This window comes from Macrobrachium rosenbergii, chromosome 19 (assembly GCF_040412425.1).
Source record: "Macrobrachium rosenbergii isolate ZJJX-2024 chromosome 19, ASM4041242v1, whole genome shotgun sequence".
Taxonomy (NCBI): domain Eukaryota; kingdom Metazoa; phylum Arthropoda; class Malacostraca; order Decapoda; family Palaemonidae; genus Macrobrachium; species Macrobrachium rosenbergii.
Window position 1 is genome coordinate 16,142,766 of NC_089759.1, and position 24,690 is coordinate 16,167,455.

The 24,690-nt window shown below is 36.2% G+C and overlaps 1 protein-coding gene across 3 annotated transcripts; it reads left to right on the forward strand.

The window, feature by feature from the left end:
- The first annotated feature begins 485 nt into the window (after nt 1-485).
- LOC136848648 (leukocyte receptor cluster member 1) lies at nt 486-24,295 on the forward strand. 3 transcript variants are annotated; one of them, XR_010856078.1, is made up of 5 exons: nt 486-785; nt 8,120-8,238; nt 12,054-12,153; nt 15,628-21,432; nt 21,704-24,295. XR_010856078.1 is itself a non-coding variant. In XM_067121057.1 (4 exons), the coding sequence occupies exons 2-4, from the start codon at nt 8,216-8,218 to the stop codon at nt 16,783-16,785; spliced, it is 1,281 nt and encodes a 426-aa protein (XP_066977158.1). In that variant the 5' UTR covers nt 515-794; nt 8,120-8,215; the 3' UTR covers nt 16,786-17,577. The 3 variants fall into 3 exon arrangements, 2 of the variants coding, with proteins under 2 accessions (XP_066977158.1, XP_066977159.1); XM_067121057.1 differs by lacking the exon at nt 21,704-24,295 and having other exon boundaries at nt 515-794; nt 15,628-17,577; XM_067121058.1 differs by lacking the exons at nt 486-785; nt 21,704-24,295 and adding an exon at nt 1,027-1,157 and having other exon boundaries at nt 15,628-17,577.
- The last annotated feature ends 395 nt before the right edge of the window (nt 24,296-24,690 follow it).

Sequence of the window (24,690 nt, forward strand, 5' to 3'; positions counted from 1 at the left end):
ACATATTTGTTTGTGAAGTTATGAATATTATAGGATGCGTAATGGAATGTTTATTACCTATTGCAAAGCATTTTCGTGATATATTTATTAATAGTATAACAATGGTAAAAGAGAGAAGTATGAAACCATAAAAGAAAACTTATCAAATAAAAAACAGGATTTTCCGTTGCAATTGCAATATTCCGGGTCATTCTTTGGAGGGAATACAGAGATATAACAGTTCTTATTAGTTGCTGAGTGTTGCTTAAATATAAATGAAAATAAATGTAATATATTAATATTCAATATTTGTACAGCATAGATAACGCAGAAGACATTCGACACATTGACTGTTTCAATTATGATTCACAAGATTGCTTCAAAGAAAACAAGAAAAGAGCTCATATCAAGTCAAAAGAAATGACAAATACGGCTAATTCAGTCATACATCATAGGTAAAAGCTGTAGCCGGGAGATGCCATGGAAACTGACGTTTAATACATGCCATAGAAATACTGAAAAGGCCTTACCGTTCATTCCAGTATGCCTTTGATTGCTAAATAATGTGCAATCAAAGGCATACTGGAGTGAGCGGAAGGGCCGTTTCATACCAAAACTATATAACTACTACTATTACTGTTACTAACGCTGATGAACGTTTATCTCAGACTTCGTTAATTGCCATAACATTCGCCAATTAAGTGAGACTGTAGTTCAATTGGTAATAATCGTCACACATCTTCCGACAGTCAAGACTAGGCCTAGTGTACAAAAACCGAGGTGTAGGAGAAGTGACGTCAGTGAAGGTACGATGAGTGAGTGCTTCTTGACAGCTTTGCCATTGGCTTTTCTTTTAATCTTATTTCTTCCTGGAAATGACAATCTTACCCACCCTGAGCTTTTCTCTTAATCATATTTCCGCCTGGAACTATGAAGAAGACATTTCTAGGCTCTGATACAGTGATACTTAATATCCTCCTAAATACAATGATGACTGTTGATGTGAGAGTCAATCTGTAATTGCGCTGGTCGGGTAATCCCACTCGCCACAGCCTGATTCTGACCAGGATTAATTAGTGTACTCCGTTGATCCTGGTTCTGACAGTCTAGGCTAGGCCTAGTATTCAACTATCATGGTGTAGGATTATCGACTGTAGGCCTAGTACAAGTATAGGCTAGTAAGTGAATGCTTCTTCTTAAAACCAGCCCAAAGATGGTAAATGTAAAGTAGATGGCTGCATGAAGATATCGGCTATTAGGCCTAGCCTAGTCTGTTATAATTCTCTGACTGAAGGATATGGAAATGGGTGTTTATAATACAGTAAAGATAAGATAACTTGGGAGCTTTACGAAGATGATGGAAATTTTAGTCTTTTGTTAATATTTTTGCCCTTATCCCCAAAGGGCTGGTACTAAACACGGCATCCCGCGGAATTTTCGCCATGTTTAGTACTGGCCCCTTGAGGATTCACGTAGAAACGTAAATCAAAGACAGTAAATTTTTCATTATCTCGAGAAATTTCCCAAGTTGTCTCACCTTTACTGTATTATATACACTCATTTCTATATTGCATAATCAAAAAATTATGCGGTAATTCTATATATTAGCTTCGCGCCTGTTTTTACCTTTTTCTACACTTTTAGGGGTTCTGATACTGTCGGTGCATCTGTTTGTTGTCGGCCAGACGGAATGTCCCTTCGCCGTGTTTAGTACTGGCCCGGGGGGCGGTTGGGTATACCCACATGTTAACAAGTTATTGCACTTGCCGTACGGGATGTGAACTGTTCGAAACAAACGTACCTGTGCTCTGTCTTGTGAAGATCGCGTATGGAAACCCCTTGTTGGACGGACTTCAGGAGTTAATTACAGGTTAATTACACTCGAGCGCCAAAAATTAAAGGCAAATTCATAATTGACAACCAAAAAATTGTAGAAAAAGTTAAGTTAGAAGGCAGTCGCCACCGCAGAGCTAATATATAGTTCTACCAATTATGCTAATAAATTTTATCTTTGTGTGACCATCTTTACATTTACAGTAAAGACTACTATGGCACTCCTTTGGTTTGGTTGGTAACTACCAGTTTATGCGCCAAATGGGTGTTGTTTTTAGCACCAGCTCTTTTGGGTTGAATGTAAAAGCATAAAAAAAAGGCAGGAAGTATCACAAACAGAAGAACCATAAACAAAAACAAAAGCATAAGCAAAACTGGGTATGTAGTTGGCAGTTTTACCTGCTTCTTGACACCTTATCCAGAGTTGCTTGTCATTCATACTTAGTTAAAAGGGTAGAAGAGTTGTGCATGTAAAGCCTATCCTGTTTCCAAAGCCTAGCCTGTTTCCACAGCTTGTGGTCAGATTTAAAGTAGATCGGAGATGTAGCCTAAGGTGTTTCAACAGGGATACTTGCTTACATAACATCCCTTAACCTAACCTATCTTAGGTGCTGTGCCCTGACCGAGCTGGGTGGCCTCTGCCTCCCCTGGACCCCTCCAACAATAGTATGTATTTTGTGTAACCATTTTGCAATACAGTGTTACCCATATTTTTGCCTTGGAAATGTGGAGTTGATACAGAGCCACTTACTGTAATATCCTGCCAGATGCTTGGATCATATATGTTTTTGACTGCTCATCTTTCATTTTGTGAATTTATGTTCATGATTGCAAACTACTGTAACTATTAAGGGAGGACCCCGATGAGTTTTTAGGGTAAGGGGAAATAGAAAATTAGTAAAACTGCTAAAGAGTTGTGCAGATTATTTCCGTGTGTTGCAACGTGCTTAAAAGTAGGTTAAAGACATGTTTCAGCTGGGATGCATCCTAACCTAACCTGACATAAATTGGCTTGGGAACTTTTCCTTTCTCCCCACCCTTCCCAACTGATATAGCAGGAAAGCGTGTGTTCAACTATTCTGCTCTTCTGTATTTACCAGAAATTAATTCATTGCATTATCGAGAATGTTCTAAAATGCTTGAGCCACATGATAAGCTGTAGAATAGGTCTACTTGCATACATGGTTCATGTCTATAGTTGGTGTTGATCACAAAACACATTGTAGGCCTAAATTACAAAGATGTTGCAACCTGTTTTGCCAAAACATGGAAATGCTCTTGGGAGGAGGAAATGTGCATTCACTTGTGATTTGGTGTGGGAGTAACGCCCTCATATCATGATGTAAAAAAATTTACATGGCCTGGCAAGAGTTTAGTAATTACCGTAACTTTCTATTAATGTAATGGATAAGATTGCGCCTTATTTTCCAAGTTAAATCGTTTGGTTGTACTGTACTCTCATAATTTTCCCAATTCCTTCCTATAGAACGTAGGTGGAAAATATAATCGATTTTAGTGTTATTAATGTGGAAGGTAGATTTAAAGTGAATGAGGATGCCTAATTACACTCGTTATTGCTTGATGCTTAGTAAATGAATAAGAATTTATTATTCTGAGCCTAGTTACACTTGTTATTGCTTGTAGGTCTAAATTTTAAACTGATATTTTACAATGAAGCCTAGCAAATTAATGAGAATTCTCTATCCTTAATAAATGGTCTTTATTAATATAGGTAATGAAGGAAAAAATAGTTATAATTTATTTGCACGCTCATGTGGTCTATTTTGACTGTTGTCGAGTGTGAATCAGTGTCATTCTGTGCAGCAGTAACTGAGCATTTGAATGATCTGTGTAAAGAACAAATTAATTTCAGCTGTAAAATATCTTGTATAATGAACCCTCTTGTCCTGAACAAAACTCTTTGGAACATTCAAAAATTTTTTGTAAGAGAAGTCTGAATATGTGACTGTAGAGGTTTTTCTTACATTTTTGACATGAATTAACATAATTCAGATGATAACACTTTTTGGCAGAACTGATTGATATTTCCGTAGTATAAAAACAATGCCTCAATTGCCAGTTAGTGCGTAATGAATGATTTGGTAAAGATTTTGCATAATATACTTATTATGATTATTGCTATATTCCTTAAACTATATGTATAATGATGCCTTTCATGAAGAATAATTTACGGTTATTCCTCAGACATTTTTTCTTTTTTTTTTTTTGTTCATTTAAGTTTTGAACACTACAAATTTTTGAATATTATTTACAGCAGTAACTACCTACAAAAGTTTACTCTTGTGAAAATAAAAGCTTTCATTCAGTATGGGAGCTCAAAAATGATTTAAAGCAGGCTATGGTAAATTTTAACTGAGAGAACCAACAGTATACAGTACTGCAGTAGAAGAGGGAGATAGCCCTGGGGATTACAAAAGTTAGAAATCAGAGTTGGGAAAATCTGCTAGTACTGGTTGCAACTTCACAATATCTATTAGGTAACTCCAGTTATCCACCTTAAATTTACCTTCCCAACCTAACCTGATTTAGGGTGCTGGATCCCTACTGGACCAGAAAGGTGCACTTGATTATCAGAATTTAAATTCAGGCAGACTTACAGTACACTGATTCTGTCATTGTAAAAAATGCTGGAATGTTTATTCCTGAACAGATAGAATTCACTTGGAAATAGTAATCACTGTACCTTATAGTCATTTAAGGTATAGACAGTTATATTCTAATAACACTGCTGTATGCTGTGTTGTTAATGCTTATAGTTCCTCGTTGGACAAGTCGGTAGAGTTCTTGGCTGGCACTCTGCTAGGCCCGAGTTCGAGACTCCGGTCGGCCAATGAAGAATTAGAGGAGTTTATTTCTGGTGATAGAAATTCATTTCTTGGTATAATGTGGTTCGGATTCCACAACAAGCTGTAGGTCCCGTTGCTACGTAACCAACTGGTTCTTAGCCACGTAAAATAAGTCGAATCCTTCGGGCCAGCCCTAGGAGAGCTGTTAATCAGCTCAGTGGTCTGGTTAAACTAAGGTATGCTTATTTTTTTTTTCTAATGCTTATGTGAAGTGATGGGTGAGGGCCTACGGTATGTGGTATCCAGGTTTTACTTGATGAAGAGTTGTGAATGAACAACTTATAAATGATATTTAATCCACTGGAATTGTTGATGAAGCCTCAGAGTATCAGAAAGACTACCTTACATGACAGAAAGTACTTTGTGCAGTTGGAAATTCATATTCATCCTCTGAAGCATGAGGGAAAGGTGTTTTCCAAGGAAGTTTGCTAGGTCCAGTACTATTTTGTTTATTGTCAGTGTACCCTAGAGGTATGGGATGAAGTGCAAACCAATTGCAGGTGGTTTCAGGTTGTTTGACCTTAGATGCACAGAGAATGCTGGTGATGGTTTTAGAGCCTTATAACCTGCAGCTTTAAGATTGAATAAAAACTTTTCTTGATGTTTTGAGGACTGAATTTACAGTACTATGAAGTTTTTCAAGTAAAAATTAAAGACTTATTTTATGAGTATTATACATGCTTGTGTATGTAACATAAATGTGCAAGTCTTGTGGTGCCTTTGTCGTAGTGGAATCAGATAAGAAGTTTACTTGAAACTGTACAGGCATCCTGCACACATGCTATCCTAGAATGTAGGTGAATAGCCTAAGCTAGGGCTAGATTAGACTAGGGTAGTCTGTGATTTTATGATTATGAATTTATGAAACTTGAGAAGGTCATTCTAGGCTAGATCTTGAATTACACCAAACTGTGCTAGTAATCTGGGACCTATTAAATGTGGTCTAGCCTAGGCCTTGCTAGGTCTGCTGTTCATGGGCTAGGCCTAGGTAAGCTTAGCCTGCTAGCCTGCCAAGATTAGCTGTCTGCTGCAGAAGTTGTAAATTAGCCTAACTTTTGCTCTGGAAAGTAAATTGTAAAGGCTGCTTTAGGAGTGAACAAAGGCTGATATGCTTAAATGGAACATGTTGGGGATGAATCTTTGATAAAAATTAGTGACGACTACTAGCCGAAGCTAGATGTGGTTGGCTACTCTTGGTCAAAATGTGGTGACTTGCATTTGTTTCTTCCAGCCATCAAGGAAGGGTTAGAATTTTGCTTGTTTTGATAAGGCTATTTTATTCACCCTATCCTTTTAACTTATGTGTGCAATCCTTTTTTATTTTCGAAGGTTCTCGTCTTGGCTTTCACGTGGTCCAATCAGTGGATCTCTTTTATTATCAGTTACAGTTAGTAGCTTTCAAAATGTCTTTAAGTTTCCACATTTTGTTTCTTGAATCACTGATTGAATACTTTGGTTCTTGTGTATTTGAAGGTTTTTCCAAAGCCTTTGTTGTATTTTTGCTCCATAAACTATACTGTACTGTATTTGTTCTTGTTCCTATTTGTATTTATGCTTTCAGTGGTAGCAGTTTTGTTTTGTATGGACTGAGTGACTACAAGGCAGTAGCCTACTCTCATTTATAGTTATTCTTCATGATCAATTGTTAGTTTTATTTTTGCGTCTTTATCTGTGTACTGTAGGACTTGTTGTTTGTGACAGCTAAGCTAATGTTACAAGAAATAAGGTGATAAAAGAAGAGATAGAAACATTACATAAACTGTTCTCTCTTTTGAAAAGCATTACAGTAAACCCCGGATTCGCATTCTCACGATTCGCGGACTCATGAATTTGCGGATTTCTCTGTGGAACGTATCTACCCATTATTCGCGGAAAATTCGCCCATTCGAGGTATTTTTCACGGAGAAATATTCAATAATTACTGTATTTTCATATAATTTTTTATGACTGAATGCACTTTTTGTGATAAAACTATTAAAATACTCAGGTATAAGCATTTTTAGAGGGTTTTTCTGGTGTTTAAACTATCAAAATAGGCAGTTCTAAGTGTTTTTAGAGGGGTTTTAAGTATTCGTGGATTTTAGCTATTCGGGGGGGGGGGGTGCCATATGCATCCCCCAAGAATACGGGGATTTACTGTATTGCATAGGGTGTTCTCTCTTTTGAAAAGCAGGACAAGCTTGTAATTTCATTTTATATTGTCATCCTAATTCCTGACAGAACATGTTTGTGTACAGTATAGAGATGAGAAGGCAAGGAAGAGAATTTAGAAAAACTGTCTGTTTTGATTGCAACTTTTTTGCTCTTTGATATAGTACAAAGCTCTGAATAAGTTTGATTGCTTACCACAAAACATTTGAGGCTTTCAAGCTATTTTATGACAGAACCAGTATTTTGCCCAAATCCTCGGGCAAAATTCATTGTCTCAGGGCAAAGATTGGTGATAAAAGTCCAGCAATTCAGGCACAAGTTAGCTTTCACATCTACAGTACATCATCTGGGTTTTGCTATCATTTGGCCTTTTGCTACTTCAAGCTCAGTTCAAGTTCACAAATGTTTTATATGTGTGTTTCATGGTCATAGGGACTGAATACTTAAGTCTGTGTGTGGGATTTAAATCATTAAAGGTAGGCTATACCACTTAATGGCAATAATTAGTTATTGCTAGGGTAGCCTAGCTTATGAATTTCTTGTCTTAACAGGAAAAAACTTTTATTTTGATTATTGGTTCCAGGGTTTGTTTACTTGCTAATTTTCATCAGTAATTAAATTAGTGCAAGTTTAGGCCTGTCATATTGAGGAAACTGGTCAAAATATAGAGTTTGAAGTTAGGTAATTTTTTTAAGGTACTATAGCCTTAAAAAACTGGAGCAGCCTGACCTTGGACTGATGTGTCTCATTGTAGTCAGTTTTGAAGATACTTTCCTTTAAAATTTTTTGTAATTTACTTTAATAAATAAAATTTCACTGACCAAATGCAGATCATATACAGTACTTCAGTTTGTAGGAGTGGTTGTGGGGAATACCCCATAGCTACAGAGCTAATTTTTCACTATTCATATGGTGCCTAGGTACCGTAAGGGCAGAAACCATTTCTTCCCCCAGAGCGGTCATGTGTATTAAGCTAGTGCAGTATAAAGTAAAAGTACTGTACTGATTTTCATGTGAGCTTAATTTTTTTGAATTATGATTCATAGATAAAACCATTATTTGACACAAAATTTCCTATTATTTTCTGCAGTGATTGGTACACTACTATTGGCTAGCTCTGAAGATAGAGCCAACAAATGAGTTGATATAATAAGTGAAATTCAACTGGTGAATGCAGTATGACCACTGGAAAATATGTTTGTTTCCATGACGCATAGAATTGTTTTTAATTTAATTGTAAAGATTAAAATGTATGTTGCTAACTTCATTTCTACTATTTTCCTTTCTAGCTGGAGTGAAAAACGGATGGCAAACAATATGGACACAATTCTGTGCTGTGAAAATAGTTGAATTATTTTCAGCATTTCAGAAGTGACTGAGCAAAGATGAATATTTTGCCAAAGAAAAGGTAAGTTGTGTAGACAGCATATTACACAAAGGAGATTCATACTATGTTTATATATCTTTTCAAAACTAGGTTCTCATGATCTAAAAGGAGATTTCAGAATATGTAAATAGTTACCAGAAAATGTGAAAAGACTAATCAAGACAGTTGAATAAGCTGAATTTTTCTAGTCTTCCTTGCATGTGACTATATGACAGCTCAAAGTGAAGTCTGTTTCTAATACTCGGCATGCCTACACAAAGTACTTTATTGTAGGTCTGAATACTAATTTTGGCAGGTAAACCAGCTGTTGAGTAGCTGCTTAAGTTAAAGAAGTGCTGTACTTTATTTGATAATATATACAGTAAAACCCATGGCCATATAAAATGCAGGAGCTTTTTCTTTTAGGGAATGTTCAGAGAAAAAGTTTAACACTACAGTATTAAAAGATTCATTCTTATGGAAATGTGTTGCTACATTGCTGCAGGGAAAACATAATTTACCATTCAGCAATGGCAGCTTGAAGAGACCTATTTGAGAATAATGCTTTTGTTTTAATGAAATATGCAAAAACGTTACGGTAGAAAACAAAATTAGTTTACCTGTGGCCAAACATTTTTTTTGATAATACTGTACTACTGTATACAATATTGTAATGCTGAAAGGTAATTTTAATGACCAACAGCTTTGCTATAGCAGAAAGCATTCTTTAGAAGAAGGTACTCTTTTAAAAATGATAATACTATAGTAATAATAATACTGTACCTCTAATGTTTCGGCACACGCTCTGGTGGTCATATACAGAGTGAATGGAATGACATGCAAGTTATGCATTATATAGCAGGTGGGGCGAGTTGTACAGTTGACAGATTGGTTAGTGGACTGAATTTTGTCTAATTTCGTCATCAATCCATGACCAATCAAAATTCAGTCCACTAACCGATCTGTCAGCTGTACAACCCCCTCCCACCTGCTATACATAACTGTGGAGCTTGCATGTCAATCCATTCACTTTGTAAATGACCACCAGAGTGTGTGCCAAACTGTTGGAGGTACTGTAATGAAACTAAGACAATAATAATAATAATAATAATAATAATAATAATAATAATAATACTAATAATAATAATAATAATAATAATAATAATAATGATGTAATTAAAGTACAAGAGAATGCCAAAGAAGTGTAGATTTAGCAGAAAACATTTATAAGAGAACAAACTATCAATTTTGACTATGAGGAGGTCAGTGTTCTAGGCAGACAAAGTGCAGATAACCTCAAGTTACTTAATGTTAATAATAATAACATTAATACCGAATGTTAATGTTTTATTTGTAGAGAAAACAACCAGCTTATTGTGGTTACAGTGCTACTTACCAGTTGTTCATGCTTTTCCCAATCTCATATAATTTTTATCTGTAATTGCCTTTCCAAATACCTCCCACTGACTTTTCTTATGCACTTTAGCATAATTCATGGTTTTAAGTTAGTCATTGATGAGGAAATCTTACAGTACTAGTGTTATCACCATACCTTTGTGTTATTGCAACACAAATTGGCAACAGCTGACAGGCAGTGATAGATAACAGTGATGCTACTTAGCCAACAGCACTGAATATAAACCTTGTTCTTTTTTTTTAATATTTAAATGGCAAATGCTCTCGGTTATTGTTTTGGGTTTTCTTTGCAGCAGGCATATGTCGGGTACTACTCTGACTTCTGTTTCCTATAATCTTTCTCATTTTGTTACCCTGGCTGTTTTTATTTTGTCCATTAATCATTACTGTCTTTAAAATGAAGTTTGCCTATGCTGTTTATGTGCTGATTGGGTTTGTTTCATAATTGGACTAATAGGTATGTGATGAAATTCTCAGTCATTTGATATGTTTATTAACTTTGTATATCCCTCTGCGAAAGCAGTGTTTGTATGTTATTGGTATTTTTTTGTGTATTTGAAGCAATAAGTTCATTAGCCTCATCACCAAAGACTCTCATTAGAATTACTGTATAGTTGCAGAGGTGAGGAGTGCTCCAGATGCATACATAGCCTACCTGTCCAGGGTTTTAAGTGTTGGTCAGGTGATGTCTTGACCCAGTATAAGCTGAGGTGGTTATATGCTAGTGTGTTAGGGAAGGGTTACCTGTTTCTGAGGAGTAAAGAAGTTATTCCTTATAGTCAGAGGAATGCTCATGTTGCCCATGGTATTGGCTTATGCACCCCTCTTTCTGTGTAGGCAAGTTTTTTATTTTCTGTGAATGAAGCAGATTTTGAATGATGAAGACAGTTGTCTACTCTTGTAGACTTGAAAACATTCATGAGATGTTGCAAAGGATGGGAGGAATAGATAATCCAGTTTATGGCAAGTTAGTCAAGACACAACTGGGGCTCTTCAGATTACTTAAGATCTTGACCTGCAGCTTGGACTGTGATGGAAGGTGCTGAAATCGTTTATTATTATGGACACATGGTTCAGAGGTAGCCATCATAGTAGTATCCTTCAGAAGAGGAGAACTGGTCATGCAGGGTTTACTTAGTCCTAATTGTAAAATTCCTCTATCCAACTTCCTTCTGTCCAAGTGATATCAAAAACTACAAAAGTATAAGGAAAAAGTTGAAGGCATTCACAATGTTACTAAAAGCAGATATAGCTCTTAAAGGACATAATACTGCTTTCGTCATTTACATAGGTGAGTTAGTTGCAAGGGTTGTTGGCCTCAGTAACCTATACCTGTACAGGAGATTGATTATTGGATGATTTGCCTTGTGGTTAAAACCTGAGCATGAAGGATGTAGCAAAGCATCTGTTGTAATTCTGACATGGAAGACTTTGTGGAGAGATGGTGAAGATGCCCTGTTACCCAGTGAGTGCAGTGTCTTTGTCTACTAAATGGATTCATGGGATGTTGTTTATTGGGGAAGAAATACAATTTCCAAACTTTGTAGGTCAGTCTTAGAGCAGGATTATGTATCTGGTCATGATTGCAGTGTAATGCAGGTTACTAGAAGTCCCAGTCAACATTTTGATATCTGTCAGCATTCTTAAACTCGTGTTGCAATAATAACTGTTATGGAAGGGGAAAAATGTAATCTGTCACTAAATAGGTAACTTCATGAAACTAAGGTGATTGTGTCTGAGAAAAATCAAGATAAAAACCATAGCAAATTTAGTATAGGAACAGGTCCTAAATATCAGCTTGATAGTTTAACTTAATAATAATCAACAGGCAGAGGAAAATTACTGCTGAAATGATAATGAGTCCATCACCTTCCTCCTAAGTAGAAGTACAAGTAAGTGTAGTTTTAATTCATATGAACACATACAGATTTTAAGATTATTTTAATGTTTCAAAGAAATAAGTATCTTACTGTGTGAGGAATGAGTTCCTTGCAATCCTACGTACTTACATATAGGTCTGGTCTACTCACTGAATAGTTGAGAAATTTTGTCAGGTGATGTATGGGACTTTTCATAATGAGAAAGGTAGTATCTCATTAAACTACCACTATGGTTTACTACCTGTCAATAAAGTATTGCTTCGTTTATTTTTTCTGGTCTCTAATGCATGGTTAGTGCACCTTAATTTCAGTTAAAGGCATAGGGAAATTTTAGGAGTTTGTGTATAAAACAAGAATTGATTAGCAATTTGAATATGGTGAGAAAAGTTTTCAGTGTTTTTGTAATTTTTTTTATTGGAGCTATTTAAAGTGGTTTTAACACTTTCTCTGAAAAAATGACCTAAGGGTTTCAGTAGGTATTGTACAGCATTTTCATTGTAGACTAGGCATATTGTTTGCCTCATTTTATGGTCATTGTTCTAAGAAAATATTTCTTTGCAGGTGGCATGTTAGGACCAAGGAAAATATTGCCAGGGTCAGGAGGGATGAAGCTGCGGCAGCAGAAGAAGAGAAAGAGAGGATTCGTAGACTTAAACTTGCGGTAGGTCTCCTACTAAGTACTGTATATTGCACACTGTGTTGTACCTTTATTTTACCTAATAAAGTAATGTTTAAAACAGATGGTTACAATATGCAACTTTATTTATGTAAGGGCTGATGGTATAGGCAGTAATATAACTGGTTTTTTGACTGTGTACATTGGCCTCGCAAGAGTGGTCAGCATCTTCATGATGGTAGTCAGCCTAATGCTGTAACCAAGCCTAGGCATGGGGACACAAGACAAAGAATAGGGGAGGTAAAGTAAAAGAGTCAACGTAACCTTGAAATGAAGCTGTGGATGAGTTTCCCTAAAGATTACAAACAACTGCAGTGAGAGAATTCCAAAATTTGCCTCTTAAAGGAAAGCAACCATTCTATGGTGATCAGTTTGAGAAATACTGGTCTCCTGAGAGTAAATGTGAGGAGTGGTAACTGGCAGTATTATGCTTTAGAAGAGGAGGTCACTATTTCTGGTGCTGAAGAGAGCTATGTAATGACCAAAGTATAACCGAAAGGAGAGAGCAAGGCCATTTTGTCGTATTGAGAAGGGAAAGGAAAGAAAAAAAATCCTGCCATGAAAATCTGTGGACTTGAGAGTATCAGTAAGGATTATGAGAAACTTGCAGGTAGGATTTTGTTGCTCATTGCAGTACTTTTGGCCTGTTAACCATTTCCAGAATTTAATTTTATGAAAGGACTTTATCATGACATTCTTCACCAATTCTTGCTGTATCAGACTTTTTTTTTGTTTTGTTTAGAAGAATAAAGTAAAGTCTGGATCAGAAGGCTTCCAATCACTTGCATGTACTTTCTTGTAAAGGATTGGATATTGCAAATGTAAAAGGTCTTAATCTCTTACAGTATTTTGGGCGAGAGCTCTTAATTCTCTCCATCAAACTTCCAAAGTGGTGCTATGCTTTTGTCTTGAGGAGTTTGCTAGACGGTATTAGAAGATCAGTGGTCAAGGATTCCACGCTGAAATCTGTGTTCAATTTTGTGTTATCTTCATCTAAAAGAGTTACTGGACTTACTTATCAGCTGAGGTCAACTATTTAGAGAAAATGGCCAGGCATCTAGAAACCTTTTCAAGGTTGTGTTTAATTAACTTCTTTTTCCATATACTACCATCATGTCAGAAGGTATGGCGAGTGATTATTGTTTGTTTACATCCTTAAAACTTAGTTGGTCAATCACATTTGAGCCTACACAGTTATGAGAAAGGCCCTGATAATAATTGTAGATGTAGATTGGCTGTTATTTGTAATAAGCTCAAGTTCATATGGAACAGACTAAAAAATCTATTGTTATGCTAGGTAAATTATATTGGATGTAATGGTCATCTGTAAAATCAGTGTGAAAAACAGACTGTAAGAATACCAGTGTTGTGGTGAAGGCCAAGTCTGAGCCCATACAATCTGAATCTGAAACTGAGTCCAAATTACCATCTTTGGTATTCAGTGCCTGAATTTTTGTTGTAGTCAATACTGCATGTCCTGAGTCTAGTTTTTTATTTTATTTTATCACAACCAATTCAAGGGTCAGTACTGTGAAGAAATTTAACCTTAATAATCATATATGGTAGAGGCATGGATCTAGGATTATGGAAAATAATATATATTTTTTGGTGTTTTAAGTAATCATAGGACCAAGTTATAGTTTTGTTCATTCTTCAGTCTTCACCATAATAATCAAAAGGCACTCATAAATTAATGTAGTATGCATTTCTACTATGTGAGTACTTACAAGGATATGTATACTGCTGCTTAGCATATCTTCTGTCTGTTAAATGAAGCAAAGATTGCAGTGTCTAGGATATTCGGAGATAGAATGAGGCTGCACATATAACTGATGAGTTTGTAGTAAAAAAAATCTGTAAATAAGAAATAGTTGAGTTATAAAGAAGTTTGAAAAATCAGGCCAAAGATGTATAGAGCTTTTTTACGTCATTATGGACTCTCGTAATGTTACAAGTATTAGTGATCTAACACTGCCAGTAGGACTGTTCCCAGTTTTATTGTAATTAACATTACTGGCACTGGGTGATATGACATTTTGGCATCTCAGCAGAACCTGGATGCTGTAACTGCAAAATGAACAGCATGCATCAGCTGTAAGATCACGATCTAAGGGAGATGAGGTACTGGTCAAGAAGATAGCCAAGTAGGAAATGTCCAGGCAAAGGTGTAAATTATATTTACCATTTATTGGAATGTTGTGGAGTAATGAGGATATCCAGACAGGAAAACAATATTGTATTGATATTAAACATATCTGCAGCATATGACCAAACAACATGTAGCTTTCTGGCATCACTAGACTATCTGTCTTTGTGAAATTCTGCCATTCAAGCCTTTCTTATGCTTTCATTTCCTCAAACTCCACTCATCTCCAGCCCACCATTTTATGGTTTTATACAGCAGTAGGTCAGGTCTTTCAACTCTTCTGGTGCCCAGAGGAGCCCAGATGACACTGTCACATACTGTTCTCCCTGGGATGGTGTGATGGACATCTCCAAGCTATCTCCATCTCCCTCCATCATTATCTGAGATATGCATAGGATTTTATTAATTTCTTGTCAGAATGATGGCTTCCTTTTAGTGTTATGAATGCTGATGTTCACAAGGCTGAGAGTGACTATAGTGATATTTTGACTCAGTTTTCAAGATTTGTCACACGCTCTTTATTAAAGCATATTTTTTGTTTATATGTACAGTATTCATGTGTTTTTAGTTTTTGTTACGATTTTCTTCCACATACCTCTTCATGGCTTTGTTTTCTTCTTCTGCACATTTGGATATTGTACTCTGTGGAATCTAGCTTGTCAAGTTAATGGCCTCCTTGTTTTATGAATGTTTGCTCATTAATAGCAGTAATTATCAAAATGTTTTAATACTAAGTCAGCAAAGACATCGTAACTTCTTGATATCCTCACACTTTTGGGTATCCCTCTTCTTGTAGACATTGAATCCAGACACTTACCTTTTCAGATAGGAGTTGATCCCAGGCTTGTTAGGTTATAATTAGGCAGCCATAAGTCACACCATGAAGAAGGATAGAAATTTATTACAGATCATACATACATGTATCTGCATAATTCAGATACATTTTACTAGAATTGAAATAGATCCATCCTTGCCATGGTGACATTATGTTGTACCAGTTTTTTGTTTGTAGGCCAAGATATTTTCAAATCTAAGGCTTTTGTACTTTTGATATTAATTAGTAATAGTTATCTATTCCATGGGGAAAACAACTTGGCCCATTTTCTGAAAAATCCATTGTGCCTCGCTGACTTTGACACTTTGGTGGGTTGCAGCCATGCTAAATACGGGCATGGGGCTAATACGCTCATCATGACAAGACTTCTGTAAATGCTTCCTCTGGATTACCCCTTTGATGGAAAAATTATAATAATAATACAACTTCACAATGATAACTCTCTTAATCATCATTGTCATAATTTTCATTTTTCCAGGAACAAGAAGCAAGGACAGCATATCTGAGAGCAAAGGCTCATTCGACAAGTGGAACAAAATATGATGGAGGTTCTGATAGCAGCGCGAAGGTTAAGTCACCAGAGAATGCCGAAGCCAACATATTTACAGCTGAAGGTAACATTAATTTTTTCAAAGAATTGGAGGATGGCAAAGTAACGACTGGCACCAATAAAGAACATGAAGAAGAAAAGAAAGCGGAACAAGAAAAATATGAAAAAAGCATTGGATACTTAACGTACTTAGGGCAAGATTCTCTTGAGTCAAAAGGAGAAAAAGCGTGGTATGAATCACATAGTGTGGCAAGAGTAAGCGACAGTGATGTTGAAGCCAAAAATGAGGAAGTGGGACTGAAAAGCAAATCAAGGTTAGATCCTATCAATGATATTATTAAGTACACTGGATTAAAACCTGTGAAGAAGGTGGTTGGTACAATCAGTGCAAAAGTTGTAGAAAAACCGAATTGTGGAACTGTAATTGATCCAGTTAGTTGTAGTACAATTAAAGTGAAAAAGGAGGTAGGATGTGTTGTTAATAAGAAGGTGAAAACTGATAAGAAACATAAGAAGAGGTATGGAAAAAAAGAACACAGGCACAAAAAGAAGAAACATAAGCACGATGAAAAAGAAAAGAGTAAAAGAAAAGATAGAAAAGGCTCCAGTAAGAGAGAGAAAAGAGACAGTGAAAGTGACAATGAAGAAAATTCTTGCCATAAAAAATGTAAGAAAAGAAAAAAGAATAGAGAAGACAGCAGTAGGAAGCGTAGACGTGACAGCAGTAGTGATAGCAGTGATTATGAAAGCTATAAGAAGCGAAGGAGAAAGGACAGTAGTAGAAGTCATAGTGAGAGTAGCAACAGTTCTAGTGTGTCTTCCAGTGACAGCAGCTGGGAAGAAGAACAAAGAGAAAAACAGAAAAAGTTAGAAGCCCTGAGAGCTGAAAGATTAAAAAGGGAAGCTGAGGAAAGACGGCGTGCTGAAAGGCTTCTTGCTGGGCAGAAGCCAGAAGCAGTTGAGACACCAGCTTCTACTACCAGTGGATATCAGCAGAAATACAATTCCCAGTATAACCCTCATATAGCTAAACAAAACCAAGAACCAAAAACATTGGAATCTGGGGTTAAGTATTGGCTCCAGTAATAGATCTCTAAAGACTTGTAAAGTGTCCAGATGAATAGTGTTATTAGATAATTGGGGTATTTAAATCTAATGAATTGTATCATTAGCTTTGATGTACAGCATCTATGCAGAGATGCATAGATTAAAGGAAATTAATACAGTATTGTTCACACACACATGAACACAATCCTAGTTTACTAGTGCCTTTATACAGTATATTATTTTGGTGTGTGCATAACCTTCCTAAATTTAATAAATTACTGACGTAACTACATAATGCAACAGAAATGTTGCCCAGTTGGATAATTTCCCTCTCACTCATTGGTAGTGATCTGTTCTTCCACTGGTCATCCTAATGAACACATTTTCCTTATAGTACAATAAAAGATCTTTGGGATTTGATTTTCCTTAATTCACTGAGACTGCTGGTAGCTTGAATGTTTCATTTCTATGTCTTTGTTTTTGGTGTTAGTGAATGTTGTTCTGTTGTTTTACAGTGTTTCGTTGTATTCCCTCCTACCTTTACATGTTTTTTAATGCAGCATATACTTTTCCAAATCATTTAATCATGGTTAAACAGTTTTCTAAGGTTATTGATCCATTAAATGTGAAATTCCAACCTTCTCTGAAAAGAGCCTAAATTTCTGGAACTGTAAGTTTCATTCAGTAAACAAAAGTGAACATCAGAGAGGCAAATGTAAATGAAATTTGTAGTCTGCTTTTGCCAGTTCACTGAGATTTCAGTAAGTTGATTTGATTTGTGTAAACTGCTTCATGATATTGGTTCATAAGCATTAAAATGATCTAAAAGTATGCATTGTATTATCACTAAGAAAACCAGTTTAATAACACAGGTGCTTCCTGTCCTTGGTGTTGGAGAGCAAAAATTGCCAAGAGTCTTCCTTTAGTGTTATTTATATTAGATGTGATATAGCATACAGTATACATATTGCTTAGCTTGCGGGTATTACTTGAAAACCAGTGATAATGTTTGGGATAGCATTTGCTTGGTCATTGTCAGAGGTCCATGAAAGAAAGTAAAAATTTGGAAGCACTCTAGCTGTTCATGGTTTAAGAGTCTTATCTGGTCTTGTGCATGAACTTCCTTTAAAGAGTCACAGTGACATGGGAGAGCTTTGCAAATGGAGCTCTTAGTTTCTCTCACACCAAGCCTCTTCAAACTACAAGGATCATTTCCAAATCATTCTACCTGACTTAGAGTATTTTTTTCACCATGGACCTGACAAAAATTGTGTTGCTGTGTTCGTATTCCCGTTGATGTTGCCATGTTCATATTCCCATTGAGTATTGTTATTGACATTACTCAATGGTCCTGGTGATAGAATTGACAGAGAAAGGACAGTTTACAGCATTTTGAATGAATGCTTTGCTGCTGCCAAGATGGGTTTGGCTTCTTGTCTATTTAGGAATATTATGCCAAAAATTAGACTGTCGTAATGAGTGTTCATAGTACATTTTCCTGGTGAGTCTGTAAGAGCATGTGTCAAAGGAACTTTTCTGTATGTTATTCCACACAGGAGTTGGAAATCCATCTAGCTCCAGTTATCCTTATGCAGTTGTCCATTGAAAAATGTGTGGTTTTGAGATACATTGAGAAATCTTGTATTTTGTTTATGGAGATATAGATATGATGAGTCTGTCTCACTGACAGGTATAGGTTTTAGGCCTTTGGGGTCCTCATATCTTGAATTGCACCGTATTTAAGTCAGATTTAAATACATTGCTTGTTTTTATGTATACCGTACACTACTAGTCATATTTGAATTTGATTAGCATTTATTATTGTTACATTTTTTAAATGTTACTGCATACCTTTTCAGTTTTATTTGTATTTATGAGTCATATGTACTTTGCTGCTTTTGTATGTAAACATTATAATTTTTTATTAATATTTCTTAGGGGTTAATGATTACAATTATTATAAACTGGTTTAACCAGACTACCAAATAGCTTTTTTAGATTATTGCATAGGCTAAAGAATTTGATATTAGATTAGACTTTTGAGTCAAAAAGGACTGATGACAGAGGAAAGTCAGAAAATTGTGTAGGTAGGGCAAGGAGGAATGCTGTAGAGAGCCTTTGGCACTTTGCCATCCACTCCTGGAAGGGATTAAGGAAACGTGGATACATATGTACTACATTACTTTTGATTTACTATTTTGTTAAGTTTAATAAAATTAAAAGAATGCACTGCAATAAAAAAATGCAAAATGCAAGACTGCAGTGCCTAATTATGAATAAATTTTGCCACCAGGCTCTGGGCCATGGAAGATACCATCTTGTAGTATGGGTCCCACTTCTCTTATTACTAGTTCCTATGGATTTTATGCAGGTGTATATCTTCTCATGATTTTGAGGGCTGGTGGGTTGGTATTGCTCCGGTGCATTTTCTACTTTTCTTCCCTCCTAACTTTTATATCTACTGCCCTCCTTATTTTCCCCAAAACAGGAGAAACTGTAAAGGCTAGCAGTAGAATGAGATTAGGGTAGACAACAGTGCCTGCTAAGGCGGCTGAGAATGACACATGGTGCCTGATGGCCACTACTGCATAACTTTAATAGTCTTGGTGCCATTGTAAGTGTTAACATGGATAATTTTTTTCAACTTTTATATTTCTTATACATTGGACTTGGGTGGAGATGACTGCCAGTCTAGCCAAGAGAGCTCAGATACCTAGTTTGAATACTCTTAGGCCTTTCTCATGGTATTAGTCCTTACCTCTTGATGTGATTTGAGGCCTATATGTATTTTATTGCTATTCATCTCATTTGTTTAAAATTTTCTCATCAGCCTTGTGTCCGTATGTTTTTCATCGTCATGTGCAATGAAATTCATCATAATGGTGTCAGTGGAATTCTTTGGTTTTTAATGCTGCTATTCAGCTGCCAATTCTGTAATTAAGTGTTTAGTATTCTGGCTGTAATAAGTGTGTAGTATTCTGGTTATAATGTATTGCTTTGATGTTGTTATTTGCCTTTGTTTTTATTACTCTTGTGAAAATTACTCTTTGCTCCGTGCATTGCATATGATATAGAGGCAAATTTAACTGGTAATATATTGTCTGGATTACTAGTCCTATGTTAACTGGCTCCACATAAAAGTTACTTGTTGTGTATAGTTGCTTAGCTCTGTTTTCTCTCTGCAAAAGCTTAAGTTCATGACCAAATCCAAATACTGCACAGTAATCTAATGTGGTGTAATCTCACAGTAAATAACTAAGTAAGGTAAGAACCCCACATTTTTCACACACTACTCCATAGTATTTTGCTCCAGTTAATTTGCACACATTATTTTGATGCTTTTCACCATCAATATTTATTGAGTTTGTTACTGAAATGATTGTTTCACAACAAACCATTATAGTTCTTATACTTATAATCAGCTCACATTCATGATATCCATATTGCCATGATATTATAATGCCTAGAAAATATAGAAAAGTGTCTGTAGCCATTACTGCTCATGTGGATGAATCCTGAGGTCCCTAGCAGTTGGTATCTGTGGTTCTGCAGTAGAGAGCACACATTGTCTCTGATCATTTGGAGTGTATTGTTATTATACTTTAAAATAACTAGGGCATGCAGGCAAAGTTGTTTATGCATATTTATTGCAGCATGGACTCTTGCTCCTCATTATATCTTCAAGAAGGCTATTTGTCTTTGGTTAAAAGAAGTTATTACAAGACCTAAACTTGATCCTAATGAAGTCAGATACAGTATTTGTCAATCTCTCATGTTTGGATGCAGTGTCTTCATTCTGAAGTCTGTTGATGGAAATGTCAGTCCTTTATAATTAGGATCTCATTCACAGGTCCTCTGACGCCTTCATAAGTCCTGTTGTAGTAGCTAGATATACTTTAGTAGTTCTTTGAACCCTTTTACTTCTTTAATTCTTATCTCTGATTATGGGAAATGAACTCAAGACATTTGGTTCATACCTTACCATTGGCTCCAGACGTTCACACTGAAAGAACCATGACGAGGATTTCAGTTGGGGTTAAGCTCATCTGAAGGGAAAAAGTCATCTCTTCTTTTCTAGGTAGCTATTTGTTTCTTGCAAATTGATGGTCTTGTATCATATGTACATAGATATAAATTTTAATGTTTTTATGTTTCCTAGTCACAAACCATTGTTTTATGCAAATGACACTCACCTCATCTCCACTGCCATTGTCACTAGCTCTGGAGACGGAGTGAATGCAAGAGTTTTTTGATAGGTGACAAAGGAAAATCCCTCTCAATGTGACTGCATCATTTGCACAGCCTCTGCATCTTTAGCTGAATGTTTATTCAAGGTTGCAGTTTGCTTTTCTGTATATTGTGCATTGCTTTTAGAGATACAGATTTGCAAGGAGTCTTTTAGTTGCATTATTTCTTTTCTTTTTCATATTTTAGGTTACAAATACTCCAGTACTTTTTGCCTTCAGAAATGCATCTTTGATAATTGTCTTGTAGAATGGCTTTATATTGCTAACTGATTTCAACAGTCTAATTACAAGCTGCCTTAATCAGAATCCCTTTAGAGTCTCTTTGAATGCAGATTATTCTTCTTATGCTTGTTGTGCTTACAATACCTTTCTTTTGCAATATTTAACAGATCTGCATGTACGTCTGAATAATCTTTTTGCTCCTGAAACATTAATAAAGGTAAATGAGAAAACATTGGATTCTGCACTTTTAATTAATTTTGGTAGCACTAATTTAAGCCCACTCACTGCAAGTATTTTGAAGCAAAGTGACTGGTGGGGACTTAATTAAAGTGTTTGAGCCCTTAAAACTTATCCTTTTTCAACCTTCAGTGCCATGTTTCAGAGTGGCTTAATGTTTTCACCTTAAATGCATGCACAGTGTGTATAATTTTTTGGAATAGACAACGATCCTAATGTTAATGACTATATCACTGATTTCTTTTTTACAGAAAATGAGCTTGGTGTAATCCTGTGAATTTAAGCTTCTTTTTTAGTCTGGTTTCTTCATTGCCAAACTCAGGAACTAGCATGGCTCAGATCAACATGGTAAGTTTGCTTTGGAATTCTGTTACCATTCTGATTGCCATGATATGGAAGTCTGCACACTTTTCTGGTAGTGTATGGCTCCAGTTCCGAGAGGTAGTAGTTGAGATTAGTATAATTTAGGTTATTGGCATTTGGACTAGTGTATTAAGTTGTACCATTTGATTTTTTTTATTCCAAGTATCACAATAAAAAATGTTACTAAAGTCTTCTGCTTACTGGAAAAAGTCATTAGCCTCTGCAGCTATAAATGTTGCTAAGCACAGGGGCTGGCTTGGCTCAGGTGTTTGGTCAGAATGGTAAATCTGCTCTGGAGTTCTGTTCATCTTATCTCCAGCTAAGAAGAGAGTGTTCTAAATTTGATGGTACTGTTCTGGATCTTGTTTTAGTAGATATCTCTGGTGTGTTTATGGTTAATATCCTCGAATTTAGTATCGTCTTACTCTACTGCCCCTTAGCAATGGACAGCTTAGTTGTTTAGTTTATTTCCAGTGTACCCCAATAAAGAAAATTGTGGCTAAAGTCTTGTTACGATTTGGAAATATTTGTGCAGTATTGTACACTTAATGATGACTTTTATTCTAACAAACCAGAATCAGACACACTCACAAAGTTTAGCTTACTCTAGAATGCAAAATGATTTGGCTATTAGCCATAACAGAGATCTGAAATGGATCAGTATGTGGTGTCAGTGGTGTGTGAGGCTCGGATCTAGTAAATTTACAAATATAAATGTTAAGTTGATCTTGCAACATGCTCACACTTTGTGGTTCACTATGCACTGGTAACACTGTACGCTATTTAGAATATATATTAATGCATGATGTTAATGAGTCCAAGTATGGCCAAGACACCAAACACCCTCTGGGATATTCCTGCTTCTTTCTCTGCATCTTCTCCCACTTCTAAGTGTGGGCGATGTTTATGCCAGCTTTCCTCTGACAGCTGTGTGTCTCTCAGATCCGCTCTAATGACATCCATCCACCTTCGCTTCAGTCTTCCGCTCACTCTCCCACTCCATCTGCATCACTTATTCCCTTTTCATCACATGGCTATACCACTGCAGTCTTCTTTCCTGGACCCTCTTAGATAGTCCTGCCACTTATGTAGTTCTCCGTATTCTTTCATTCTTGATCCTATATTTTTGTAACTCCACACATCCATCCAAGTGTTTTCATCTGTACTGCATACAACTTCTCTAGTGCTCTATTTATGTGCCATGTTTCAGCTACATATATTGATTCTGCAGTCACATAAGACACGTAATATTTTTGTTTGTTATTTCTGCATCAAAATTTCCATCACCAACAACTATTGAGACAAGATGACTGGATTTTTCTACTTTGCCCCTTCCATACTAACTGTAATCTTGGAGTCTTGAAACCGTATGTACTTGGTCCTCTTTCTGCTGATCTTTAATCCTCTGTCTGCCAGTGCCTTCCTCCACTGCTATAGTTTTGACTCCACTACCCCTCTGTTGGTGGTGCATATCTTGATGTCATCAGCAAACAGCACGCATCCTTGAGAAAACAAATGCATAATCAGGTCAAAAAGATTTAGACCTAAGCAGATCCTTGATGTAAACCAACTGGTATCCATTTGGTCAACCCAACACTATCTCTGACATGCGATTTTGCTCCTTCATACATGTCTTGTACTAAATTCAAATAACTCTCTCTTTCTCTTTGCACACACCAAACCTCTTGGTGTAGGATTCTATCATATGCCTTTTCCAGGTCTGTGCATACTATGTGCAGCCCTTTCAGCTTTTCCCAGTGTTTTTCCATCATCTGTCTAAGGGCAAACACTTCATCTGCTGTCCCTCTACCTGGCATGAAACCAAACTGTTCTTTGCCCATGGTTGTTTTTCCCTAACCTTTTGATCCATAATACTTTTCCAGATTTTCATGGTTTGAGACATTAGCTTTTATTTCAATGTAATTTTGACAAACTTGGTTGTTACCTTTCTCTTTATAGATAGGCACAATAAAGCTTTCTTTCCATTCTTTTGGTATCTTTTCCTGACTGTATATTTTCTTTGCTAGGTCCCACAGTATGTCTGTTCCTTCTTCTTCCAGGCTTTTCTGCACTTCTGGAATTCCTTCTAGTCCTATTGCTTTACCATTTTTGATCTTCTTTAGTGTCTTCTTTACCCCCTTCCTGCTAATAGTACATGTTGTACCAAGGTTCTGGACTTCATTTTAAAGATTTTTTGTAGATTTTCTTCATTTACAGGTGTTCAAAATATTCTCTCCACTTCTTTATCTTATCCGTGTTGCATAAAACCACTCCATTCCCACCTTTAACTTGTTTTATATGGAAGTAGTCTTTGGAGTTCTTGTTTCTTGACTTTGTAATTCTGTGAATTTTTCTTTGTTTTCAGCTCTTCATATATTTCTTGTCCAACTGCCTTCTTTCCTTTTTTCTTATATCTTATGTACCTCTCCTTATCATCTTGCTGCCCTTACTTTTCCCAGTAATAAAAGAGTTTTCCTATATTGTTTGTCTTATTTGTTGTTCACTGGAGGTAAGAAATAAAGAAGCAGGCACGAAAACTGTTAATGACACAGATAAATAAAAATTATGGTGGTATGGTGGCAGACAAGACAGGATTGAGTAGGCATGCTGGTCAAAGATAAAACTTCAGATATGATGGAAGAGGGACGAGTAAATGAAGGAACAGTGAAGATTAGGATAATCTTAGGAAAGAAGATAATCTGTGTTGTAATTATACATGCCTCAGTCGGGGAGACTGGATGAAGAAATTCAAGAATTTTGGGAATGGTCATGAGATGCAATGACCTAATTAGCAGTCAGAAGAGATAGTAGTAGGAAGAATCCTGAATGGCTGCAAAGGAACTAAGATTGGTTCCAAGTATGTGTTGGTAAGACA

What these genes read in the sequence shown, in the direction of transcription:
- LOC136848648 (XM_067121057.1), top strand. Translation starts at nt 8,216, where the DNA reads ATGAATATTTTGCCAAAGAAAAG. An exon ending in AATATTTTGCCAAAGAAAAG is followed by an intron (nt 8,239 to 12,053) that starts GTAAGTTGTGTA and finishes ATTTCTTTGCAG; the next exon opens with GTGGCATGTTAGGACCAAGG. An exon ending in TTCGTAGACTTAAACTTGCG is followed by an intron (nt 12,154 to 15,627) that starts GTAGGTCTCCTA and finishes TCATTTTTCCAG; the next exon opens with GAACAAGAAGCAAGGACAGC.